Below are 12700 nucleotides of genomic sequence, written 5' to 3' on the forward strand. Positions count from 1 at the left end.
CGTAACAATATCCTTAAAGTACTCTCAAGGAAACGCTGGGGATCTGACAGAACATGCCTCCTTCATATCTACCGTTCTCTAGTGCGCTCATGTCTACATTATGGGAGTATAGTGTACGGCTCGGCAAGGCCTTCATATCTAAAAAGATTAGATCCAGTTCATAATCTAGGTCTCCGCCTTTGTTGTGGAGCATACCGAACGTCTCCGGTAATGAGCCTTCATGTTGAAGCAAATGAGCCATCACTAGAAGATAGAAGGACAGCACTTACATGTTCATACATTCTTAGAATAAGGTCGCGACCAAAACACGTGTGTTATTCAATCGTCACAATATGCCCTTCTCGAATAATATTTACAAATAAGCCCCAAGCAACCAGGCCTTTGCTAATGCGGTTTGAGGAGATCTGCCGAGAACTTGACTTATCAGAAACATTACCAAATGTGGCAGAACGGTGCGACGCATTTGGCCCTTGGTACAGTTTTCCGTCGGTCTGTGATATAAGTCTTACACAGTTCAACAAGAGACAATCTCCAGCAGAACACATCATACAAGAGTTCCTTACACTAAAGGAAAAATACGATAGCTACACGGAGTTCTACACAGGCGGATCTAAAACCACAGCCTATGTTGGAAGTGCAGTAGTGGAAGGGAACTGGGAAAAAATAGTAAGGCTTCCTCAGTGTGCATCAGTTTTTACAGCCGAGTGTTATGCTGTGTTTCTTGCTACGGAGAAAATAATAAGCAAGAACATCGAAAACAGTATTATCTATACAGACTCCCTCAGTGTACTGAAAGCACTACAGTCCAGAAATGCAGTCATACCATCAATAGGTACTGTCATACACAACATAATAAGGATCATAACACAAGGACATAACATAAAATTATGTTGGGTTCCAAGCCATGTCGGAATTGATGGTAACGAGAGAGCGGACGCATGCGCCTCTGAAGCCCACAAGGAAATACAGAAAATAAGCATGCCACATAATGATTGTATGAAGCTTGTTCAGAGCAGACTGAGAAACAAATGGCAGAGCATATGGAATAGTCAGATAAATAACAAGCTACACTTAATAAAACCAATATTAGGAGAATGGAAATCATGCACTCATCAGGAACGCTTCTTTGAAGTTATTTTATGTCGTTTACGTATTGGACACACACACCTTACCCACAACTTTCTACTAACCAAACAAGACAAACCTGTTTGCGAAGAATGCGGAGACGAACTTACGGTTAACCATATTTTAATCTCTTGTGTTCAACTAGATAAACTAAGAAAAAAGTACTTCAGTCAATTTTATAAAGAATGCATTCCTTTCCATCCAACACTGCTCTCACATTATGATGCCATTGTTAACATACCTTCTATTTTTTAACTTTTTAAAAGAAGCAGGCTTACTCGAAAAACTGTAAGCATTGAACCACTGGCTCGCTTTATTGCATGATACACCTCAGCCGCTTTCTCATTCCTGAGAAGAAGGCTGACGCTTTTATATGATTGGTTGGGACCCTCGACATCCTTGGCCAGCCAAGGATGGCCGCTGAGGTTGCCTGACCTTTTTTTTAAAGCTTTTACCATTAGCCATTCTCAAATCTCGTTTTGTCTGTTATTACTAGGTAGTTAAAATTTTTAGGCTCTTTACACCATATTTTTATTAAATCACACAGAAAACATTCCCTATTACCTTGTGTTTGGCGCATGATGGCCTTAGATGCCTATGTGCCATTAAACCCAACACAACACAGCACAACACAACGCTTCATTTTAGCCTGGACTAGGACCTGAACTTGCTGTTTCTTTTGTCGATAAGATTCCCATTTTTCGCCTATTTCCTCTTCAGATAACTGCGCCTTCTTTGCTTCTCTGTGTTCCCTTGAAGCCACCCGTCGTTGTTCGATGGCCTCCTTAATTTCCATATTCCACCAGCTTCGTGGCTTCCTCTTTCCTCTACAGCGGTTTACTCCTTTCACTTGTTTCATTTTAGTAGCGATGAGCAGTTCTAACTGATTATAATCCCACTTTGCCATGGGGCGTTTCTCGATTACTTCTTCTATTTCAGCTGCTATTTGTTCATCGTTTAATTTTGCGTTGTCTTTTTGACTTCGCTGCATTTCTCTTTTGACTAGGGCTCCCAACTGTAGACTAATACGTTTATGATCACTTCCTAGGCTGTACTTCCCCTCTTCGTCTATTTCCATTATTGCGAGCTTGCTATAGATGCCCTGCGACATTAGACAGTAGTCAATGGTTGTTTGCCTGTTACGGGATTCCCACGTGATTTGTCCCTCACATTTAGTTTCTCTGTTGACAATAACTAGGTTGTGCCGCTCACACAAATCTAGCATTAACTTCCCGTTACAATCTGTGTATCCATCCAGATCCTCGATATGGCCGTTCATGTCTCCAAGCAAAATAATATTGACACCGTCTCCAATGTGCTTTATATCGTCATTGAGGCACTTAACTAGATCCTTGTTTTCTTGCCTGCATTTGTGCGCGGTCCCTAAATAAACTACCCCTAGCCATGTCCTTTTGCCAGCAATTGTACCTGATACCCAGACATGTTCTTTGCAAGTTGATTTTATTCTTTGGCAATTTGTTCCTTCATGTATCAACATACCTACTCCTCCTCCCTTCTTCTCCGTTGTTGTTCTGTTGCACCCTTCCCAGATATAGCCATCGATTAAAGGTAGATCTTCTAGATCCCTCAGATGTGTCTCGCATAGAGCGTACACCCCCTTGCATGTTTATGTAACTGATCCTGGCGTTAAATTTCTTTTTCTTAGTTTTCTTTCTGGGCCTCTTATTGGCCATTTTGTTGGGCTCAGCCGCCATTGTTTCATTTACTACATCGCTTCTACCTACCCCTACGCCCTGAGCCACCGTGGACCCCCTAAAAAAGCTACCGCTCGGCCTCCCAGACGCCAGCCTATCTCTTCTCCTACCCTTCCACTGAAATGGATGCCTTTTCGTCAAAAGCCCTGCCCAAGCCTGCTCTGTGCACTTCCTTGTTTATGTCTACCACCTCAAATCCTTTCTCGAGGCTTAACTGCCTTATCTCTCGATTAAGATTCACAACGTCTTTAGCAACCTCTACATTCCTTCCTTGTACCTCCGGCACTGTACACACCACGATCTGCGCTTGCTGTGCTATTGCCCTTACACCGTCAACTCCCTCAGCTAATCTTTTGCCTACTTGTGCGGCGTTACCATTCAGGACATCATTTAGCCCCGCCGCTACCACTACCAAGTTACGCCTTGCAGCCTTCTCGGAAAGTTCACTTGTAGTCGCTCTCAGAACATCGTCCATTGTCCTTCCTGGAAACACCCAACTGCTACCCGCCTATCACCCTTCACCCGGTCCTGAATAGCTCTTTAGCAGCGCCCCATGTTTGAGTCACCAGCGATAGGCACTAGCCTACTCTGCCCCTCCCTCCTAACTTCAGGATCTTGCTGCCTCTTATCAGTGACTGTGACCTCATTTCCTGGAATTAGCTCGATCCCCTTCTCAGTATCGCCTTTCGACTTCCCAGCTGCCACCTGTGCGTAGCTGTTCCTGCCTGAACATGTCTGACCTACTGGCTTCTCGCTGTCCATGCCAGTGCAAGCCCCATCCACGTGGCTGGCGCTGGAATGCCCGCCATTGTGGCTTCCAATGGCGGTGTCAGCCGTTTTTGACTCCAACTGACAAAGCTGTTCTTGAAGCTTACGCTTCTCTGCCCTCTCTATCTGTAACTCTGTTTCTAGAGCATCCATCCTTAGAGCTAGTTCACTGTTCGCCTGTTCAGCCCTATCCAGGCGTGCACCTAATACGCAGAATTTGCACATAAAATCTGCGCCTTCGGCCTCCTCCACCGAATCGAACCGCGTTTCTTTTAAATTCACCGACGCCTCACACTCCGTGCAACTAACCTTCAGTAGCTTAACCATCTTAGCAACACTCGATTGCTAAGGCAATTACAGGCTCAAGACAAACACACTTGAAAACACGTGCACAAATAAAATAAAATTCTGCCTACCGCAAATGCCGATCTATCACTTAGAAAAAATAGTTATCTCTCTAAAGGATAACGCACAAAAAAGCCACTGAAAAAAAAAACCTGCCGGCCGAATATAGGTCACTGACCTAAATTCTATTCCTTAACCTGCACTTCCCCTAATATCCTAAAAAAACTAAACACGCTTTTAAAACTATTAAAGGAAAGTACTCATCTATTTTACGCAGTCGCTCTCGCAGTCGGTCCGGTCCCGGTCTCCACGCGTGATCCGAAGAGCACCTAAACCTACGTCCGCACAGCACGGCTGTCAAATCTCAGTCAGACCTTATGCAAAATTCGGAAACGGAAACGTGCTTATGCGCGCTGCCTAGCAGTGGCGACAAGAACTATATTAATTTGGACACGGCCAGATGGCGCCGGTATCACGGACCAACTTTTTCCGCAGGCCTAATCCCTTGCTCTATGATCGACTCATACTCAGGTGACAGCGCCGGACGCTTCGTTGCCCCGTTTTTCGCATCGTAAAACGGCGCGCGCTGTAAATGGGTGCAAGACGGCCGTTTTGGCATTACGTGTTCTCTCGGCCCTTCAGTGATAACGGCAGGGTTGCAGCAAAGAGGGGGGCTCGGCGGCAGGCACTCTCGCCGCGCGCGGATAGCCAGGGGTGTCTTTGTTGTGCTGATAGATGGCGCTTATATGCAGTTTCTGCTAGCTTGGCCGCCTTTCGCGTGCTCCATATTTTTCTGGCCGCACCTGTACTTTCCTTTTCCCAAGTATAATTTTCATTTTCTTCATTACGGCCCCTCTATCTCTTTCTTCTTTACCTCCCACTTCCTCTACAAACGGATGACGGGTGTCTACCCAGATATGTGACCCAATTTTCATTTGTGAATAAATCATGCTTCGCCCTGACCAGACGGTGTTCCGTCGAACCTTGGACTATATGTGAGACAGTTACTGCGTAATTTCCTTTCGTCAAATACAATTTTGATTTTCTTCATTATGGCCCCTGTTTCTCTTTCTTCTTTCACTCCAACTTCCTCCCTTCCTATAGGGTGTGGTTCAGGTGTCCACCGAGATGACAGAGAATTACTGCTCCTTTCCTGAAAAAGCGTGGCGTTCAAAGGGCAAGGCATCGCGCTGAACGGGTGGTGGCGTTCCGTGGACACCCTGGCAGCGTTCGCTGTCGCATTACACTCCTAAAGGCGGAGCTTAAGAGTCATTAATTAGCATCTGAGGACAGCGGGTGACGTTAGTCCCCTTTTGAAAAAAAAAAATGGCGGAAAAGCATTGATGGCCTTCGCAGTGACTTCGCACTGACAAAAAAAATGTATGAACAATAGAAGCGAACAAAAAGAAAGGGTGATAGGAAGCACAATTGCCCCTGGCAAAAAAAAATTCACAGGGCACTTAAGAGGGCACTTAAACGTCCCCCGCTGTTTTACTCGCTGTTTTACTTCACTCCTGCCGTAACTCGAAATTGGCCTCAATTTCGAGACTCATATCCCAGCCCCAGATGTCCCATCTGCAAGACCCTAAATACTGATGCCGATATTCATCACCTGCTGTGGCTTTGCCCGGCGCTCAAGCCAACGAGAATCCGGCACCTGGCGGCAGCGGGTCTCTCCACGATCAATCCATCATATGCCGCTTGGACAGAGGGTCCGCATCATCGCTCACTTCATTAGATCGACCAACGTTTTTTTATTCATTTAACCATCCTTTTCCTTCAACCGTTATTGCACACCCACTTTTTCCCTTGAGGAGATAAGTACCGCTAGTGTTGAGAAGTGGGTGGTGTGAGCAGCGCTGAGATTATTACAAGAGAACTCGGTGCAGCAGAAGTGAGCGCCTGTACGTAGCGTACCTTTGGCGCCGTACTCTATGTGACGGCGCACACTGTAAATGCACTGTGTTCTCATTTTAATGGGCCTCAGTTGTTAGCTACAGCTCGTACCACCCACTTCTTAGACTAAAACTCCTGTCTTAAGTCGCAGTTGCTTTTCTTCTCTAAAACAATCCAACATTCGCTGTGAAGAGAGCAAGAGCTCGAAAACATAGGGTCTTCGTTGGGGCCTCCCGCTCGCTCTGCCGTTTTCCCTTGCCCCTCTAGACGAAGGAGGCCCTGCACGTTTCGACCTTTGGCCCCTCCCCCTCCAGTTCACAGATTTCGCGTCGCCCGGGACAAGCCGCCGCTGCAGCTATGGACAAGCGACTGGCGCCTTGGGTTCGTCTCGCGCAGCAGACTTAAATATATGCGTTACAAAAGAACACACAGGCAAAACATGTAAAGAAACCGAAGATTCAACAAACATCTGGTACCAAGTGTTACGCTGCACGTCGACGTACATTGCGAGAACGTCTGCGATTGGCTTTGCTGAGTCACTGTGTGAGTCCATCTGACACTCGGTGATAGGCAGTAGTCTTGAGATGGCTCGTCTGACGCAGTCTGAACAGCTCGTAAAATGCGCTGCAAATGCGGTGCCTCTATCGGTGAGCAAGTAAAGGACCGTGCCCCGAGTCCTAAAAATAAGTGGTTCATGAAGAACTGCATAATCTCAGATGTGACACGCGGGTCCGAATCGGCTCTGCGTAATGTGTCAAGTCGTCAGTCGCAGGGTTGGGCACGGTACTTGAAGAAAGCATCTTGGATATCGATATCCGATGCCATAGAGAAGTTCCGATAATGATACAGTATACAGAATCAAAATTATTTCAGTTTGAGTTTATTAAAACGTTTTAGTTTTGTCTTTACAGAAAAAATAAAGGCCGGGGACAGGGCCGGGGACAAAAGCCACTAACCGGTACCTGGCAGGGTCCCCTGACCCATCAACAATGTTGACAGCGATGCTTGGAACATCAAATGATTGGAAGCAACCGAAATCAGTGGCGGAACAGAAAACAAAAAGCATTTAAAAAGAACAAAACTATTCAAAATCATTTCTTGGACACGTTACGCAACGTTCGTCACATTAATTGAAAACAAATAAAATTAATTTATACGAAAACCACTTATTACAAGAAGAAAAGACTTGTGCTCAACGCAGTGCGCGAAAAGAGCAGAGAAACAAGAAAGACAACTATGGCCAGCTTTTTCTCGATATAGAGAAGGCTTAAGATGGAATTGACTGTGCCACGCTTTGGCAGAAACTCATCGAAAAAGGCCTACCCACGTGATAGGCTCAGGGCGCTGTATTCGGCGGCGTCAGTGATGGTAGAGTGGCAGGGCCTTCAGTCAGAGCCGGTAACAATAGAACGTGGCATGAAGCTGAGATGCCCTCTGACTTGGACACGTGCGGAGCAGGTTTCAACCTGTCACACATGGTTGAAGGGGAGGTCCAGTGCCAAAGTCTCCCTGCTGTGCGCCGACGATATAGTGCTGTTGGCGGACTCGAGGGAGGAACTGCAAAAGCTGCTAGACGTGTGCAGCCTACAAGCCAGACATCTAGGACTCCTGTTCAGCGCCCGCAAGAGTGCAGTAATGACATGGGGACCCTGCGAGACGCAAAACGTTGGGCAGCCACTTATTGAAGGACAGGGTGATGCCATCAGTGTCTTCGTACAGCTACCTTGCCGTGCAGTTTACCGCGGTTGGAGACTGCCTCGTCGTGCATAAAAACAAGTACGTGAGAAGGCGCTGACAGGTCAGAGGGTACTAAAAGCGCGGGCGTTGTGGGCTTTCAGCCGCATGGAAGTGGTTCTGTGCCTGTGGAAGGCAGTAATAGTACCTGGACTCACCTTTGGCAATGCGCTGTGCTGTGTCTGTCGTCTTCTACCCGGGAGTTCTTAAAGCGGCGGCTACAGGAGGTGAGAAGAGAACCGTTGGGGGCCCACCAATCCACACCCAACGAGGTGGTACAGGGCGACGTCGGGTGGTCCGCGTTCGAGGCCCGGGAGGCGGTGGCGAAGCTGGTCTTTGAAATCCATTCCTGGGCCCTTGGTCCAGAACAATGGGTGAATCGGATGCAACGCTACATGGTATAATCGGGGATGACCACAAGATGGAACAAAAGAGTCGTGGCTTAGCGATCAAGTTCGAGGTCCCTTTGCCGACTTTGTGCGATCGACAAGAAGGGAACAAGCTTGAGCCGAGGTCAACTGAAAAAGCTGGTGTCAGTGGCCGAGACGCAGCGTTGGAGCGTATTGTGAGGGGAATACAGACAGCAAGAACAATTGTACGAGCACTCAGTAGGAAGTTCGCTGCTTTTTGAGGCGCGTGCTGAGGTGCTACGGACAAAGCTTTGGTGTTCAAAATACAGCGGACGAAACGCAAACGAAACAGGCGTGACGTGTGTGGTATGCCAAAAAGGAGAGACAGCACGCGTAGTTGTGACCTGTGTCAGTCGTAAGTTGTCGTACAGAGGCACAGTAACAGATTTAAGAAGTTTAATTTAAAAAAAAAAACTGGATTATATGGTTATCGATGTATTGAGATACACGGCGCTCGCGGAATCTGTGACGCTCCTATCTTGACCTTCCCGTCTCGTGATCGCCGACTCTCATCCTCTCTATTATAGTCCGCTCCTCGTTTGGGCGCTTCTTCCCAGCCGGCGCTGAAGCCCATAGATCCGGGGACCGTAGCCGGCGCTAGTTGTCCACGAAGCGCAGAGACGACGGAGCGGCTGTGGCGGCGGAGAGGTGCGCGCGCTCAGGCTAATACCCTAGCTACACGGCCGCCTTAACTATAGTTCAGTTTGCCTCAGTTAATACTAACCACAGTTGTGCGCTGTTAGACGGAGAGCCTAATCTCTGTTATGTCGCTAACCATGGTTACTGTAAACTGAGGCCGGCCACCTCAGTCAATAGCCTTGCTAACTGAAAAAAATGGCTGCCTCCATGTCGGTCGAGTGTAGTGCCACGGCGAGTGAAGCGTCCTCCCAGAAGCGTGTCAACTGGACTATTGCGACTACAGAGGCGTTGACACGAATCTGAAAGGACAACCTTAGCGCACTGCGCGCATATATAGCGCGATGGCGGACTTGTTGAACGGGCGCTTGCCGGCTGGCGAAGGACCGTACTCGGCAAAGCAAGTGCGGCAGAAGCTTGAAAACTTAAACAAGCAATACTGGTAAGCACGAAATCTTGTTTTTCCTTCTCAAGTAATGATGTTTACAGGCTATTTTGGTTTCGCGTGTAAACATTAGTTTGTGCGTGACGCGCGGCGACCGCTATCGTAGTAATGCCTAGCTTGTCCGGGTGAATGTCAACCTCGTCGCGTTCGGCAGAACACACAAATTAGTACGAGTTGCGTGTCCTTTGGTACACGTGATGCTGTGTCGTCCTGAACTAAGCTTGGCTGCACTAACCGCGTAGTACATTTCCTTTGCACCGTGTGTATTTTTGAGCCGCCGCGATGGCTCAGTGGTAATGATACTCTGCTGTTGACGCCGAAGACGCGGGTTCGATCCCGGCCGCGGCGGTCGCATTTTGATGGGGGCGAAATGCTGTGTGGTGTCGAAATTTCCGGAGCCGTCCACTACTGCGTCTCTGATAGCCTGGGCGCTTTTCGACGTGAAACACCGTAAACCAAATCAAAGTAAACCGTGTGTATTTTAACGTTTCATCGTCAGCGTGCGAAGGACCGACTTCTGCACTGGCACAAATGACTTGCGCCAGCAGCACGCGCGTTTCCTTCTTGATGTCACCATAGCAGGTGACATCAAGAAGTACGAGTATTCTCACCTATAGTAGGTGCTCAACAACGTACCTTTCTGATAGCTGAAGTTAACGTGCTTCATTTACACGTGCCAATACAGGTGCTACCGGAGCCATACAGCTTCATTTGCTGAATGTGTTCAATAGCACGAGCATCACCTTTCCTCTATGTTTCTCTCTTAAAAGTATGTGCACCTTGTGTATTTTTGTAATGCAGTTTCGTGGACTAAAACACCCTTTCTTTCTAGGAAGCTGAGGCAATCTGGGTCCACAACAGGATCTAAAGGAGTGGAGTGGCAATTTTAAGGCGGAAGCCTTTAATGCCTCATCATTGTAAGCAGGAGTTGTCGACAGAAAATGTCACGCTTTTCAATTGGTCGAAACGGCCGTGACGTCACAGGGCGCGAATTTCAAATGGGGCCAATTGTACTTTGGCTAGTAACCATGCAACCAATTAAAGGGATCGTATAGTGATGCTCCAACTAAGAGGGACTGAGTTTAGTTAATTGGTTAATTAAATCAATTAGCCTACTAAGATAGAGAAGAATAAAGAGGTCAGAAGAGAGAGGAAAAGAAAAGAATATAAAGAGCCGCGTAGCAGTAACAACCGCGTCCGCAAAAACAGACGCTGCCGAAAAAAAAAAAATAACCGGCCGAAGCCTCGTTCGCTCCACCACCACCTACTTCTCCACCCTGTTTCTCGTTTCATATACATTGTGTGGAACATCCCAGACAGTTCCAACATTTGAGAGGTGAATGACAGAACGCGATGGATAGAATTGCAATAGTACAAATATCAAATAGCTTAATTAACCTTTCTAGTCAGACCACATAAATCAATAAAACCGAATACGGAATTGATAGAGTTGGGGAATCGAACCAGGGTCTCCGGAGTGCGACATGAGCACGCTAGCCACTCCGCCATGTCAGCTGAACGGTTTGGAATGAACAAAGGCGCGTCTAGCTAACGGCGTCTTCGTTCACTCCCATCTTCCCCCCTTCCCTTACGGCGAGGTTCAGGTGTCCACCCAGATATGCGAGAGATAGAGATACATTTCCTTTCCTCAAAATAAATTTACCCTCCAGCAAGGCGTAGAACCGAATGGGCGATGGCGTTCTGTGGACTCCCTGGCAGCGTTGCAAGACGCTGTCGCCTTCCACTCTTAGAGGCGAAGCTCAACATCTTAACCACACATCAGTGACACAAGCAGACAGCCAATGGACGCGTCATTCGCTGGCAGCACTTGAATCATCATTCACAACCACATTCGTGGCAGAATGTTGTACTCAGGCTTTCGCCTTGCACCACTTTAGTCGCCAAAGTGGCTCCTAATTTTTACTGGCAGCTCCACTCCTTTCTTGGCACACTGCCAGTAAACGACAACGATCTAGTGCAGGAGAGTGTGCAGGTAATCTTTTATTGTTATCTCTAGCACAGGCTAGCCTGATAGAAGTGCAGTGAATGCTCTGTGCCTGCTTTCCATTCCAATGTGGAAATACCTTTTAGAAACTACTACATAGTCTTTCAGAAATGGCATGGAAAAAGGAATAAACAGAGTCGAAAGCAATATCATGCATGTAAACATGCCTTTGTTTTTCCATATGTGTTGTACAGTGTCGGGGCTTACAAGGATACAAGAAAGGCTAATTGATGTCCATCTAGTTTGCATCGGAGCACTACATGACACCAAAAGCAAACGACACAAACAATGCGAAGACTTACGTCACTCAGAACTTGATGTGTTTTTATTAAAGAGATGAGCACGCTCGAAAGAGATAAGCATATGAACATAACAGCAAAATATATATCAGCAAGAATACATGGAAGAAATCGTACTTGTCTAAAACCCAACAAAAACATTGAAAACCAAAGTGACAAATCAACAGTTGATAAGGAGGACCTTGAGCATAGTTCTGTAAAGTGTTTTGAATGCCTCCTTACAAAACGGTTTTTGCGCTAGAACATCATCACACAGAATAGAGAACTGAGCCTATAGGCACAATGTGCAATGCACCTCGAAATGTGACGGCCCAAACCCTTTCAGTGAAGCTTCCTATATGCTCTTTGAGGAGAACAGTCGAAGTACAAAAAATTCATTGCGGGGATGGGACAGCGCACTACCGACATATGAGCAGCATATGTAGCAGCAGGTCACAATGAAGCAATCTGGGTCACGACAATTCATTTTTGCATAACATGTGGCAGCCGTGTTGTGTTCAGTGTAAACCTGACATGGTATTCCAGCACAAGGATTTGCTCACATTCAAATATTAATAGAGGTGTTCTACAGAAGGACAAGAGGCAATGCAAAAATTGTACGCCGTAAGACAGAGTTTGTTTTCACAAATGAGTAGGAAGCTCTTGTATCCTCCTGCGATTTCTATTCCCGTGGTTTTCTAGTCTGTGATCGAGGCTTTACTTGCGTACTAGCCATCATATTTAGTTTAGTGGCTGACATATCTGTGCCATTTTCTATCTTGTTTTGCTCCATTCACAGATGCCAGACGATCCACCAGAAAATGGAGACGAGGTTTTATACCTTGAAGTCAGCCAGCCAAACTCGCACCTTACATCCGAGCAGTCTCCAATTCCCTGCGCCCCGGAAGAGACTACTGAGAGTAGGGCAGGCACCGAGCAAGCAGGCATTGAGCAGGGGCCGAGTGGAAGAAGCAATTCTAACATTCGCAGAAAGCGGCCTTCCAGCTCACTGCTTCGTGAACTCATGGCTGTGAATGAGAAGGCCGAGGAACGCGCAGCCAAGGCTGCGAAGGAAAGCAGCGAGCTACGAAGGCAGCTCATCGAGCTTCAGAAAGAGAGCAATGAAGTTCAGAAAGGGATGCTACAAGTGATGAAGCAGTATTTCGCCTCAAAGGAATGTACAGAATAATTTATTCCGTCTTCTCTGTATTCAGGAGCAGAGACCTTTGGGCTAGTTGGTTCATAGCAGACATGTACAAGCGCAAAAAAACACGGACAGAGAAAGAGACTTGGACAACACGAGCGCTTAGTTCCAACTGAAGATTTATTGACACACAAGCCCA

At 47.0% G+C, this 12700-nt stretch overlaps 1 protein-coding gene across 1 annotated transcript; it reads left to right on the forward strand.

Moving 5' to 3' along the window:
* Positions 1-8827: 8827 nt before the first annotated feature.
* LOC149326178 (uncharacterized) lies at positions 8828-12619 on the forward strand. The gene is given in 5 exon segments (XM_089562534.1): positions 8828-8945; positions 8948-9071; positions 9907-9958; positions 10993-11067; positions 12157-12619. Coding segments are annotated over 5 exon segments (759 nt in total). The 3' UTR covers positions 12547-12619.
* The last annotated feature ends 81 nt before the right edge of the window (positions 12620-12700 follow it).

The sequence above is a fragment of the Amblyomma mixtum genome, chromosome 10 (assembly GCF_055824585.1).
Source record: "Amblyomma mixtum isolate Tamu chromosome 10, ASM5582458v1, whole genome shotgun sequence".
In the NCBI taxonomy this organism is placed as follows: domain Eukaryota; kingdom Metazoa; phylum Arthropoda; class Arachnida; order Ixodida; family Ixodidae; genus Amblyomma; species Amblyomma mixtum.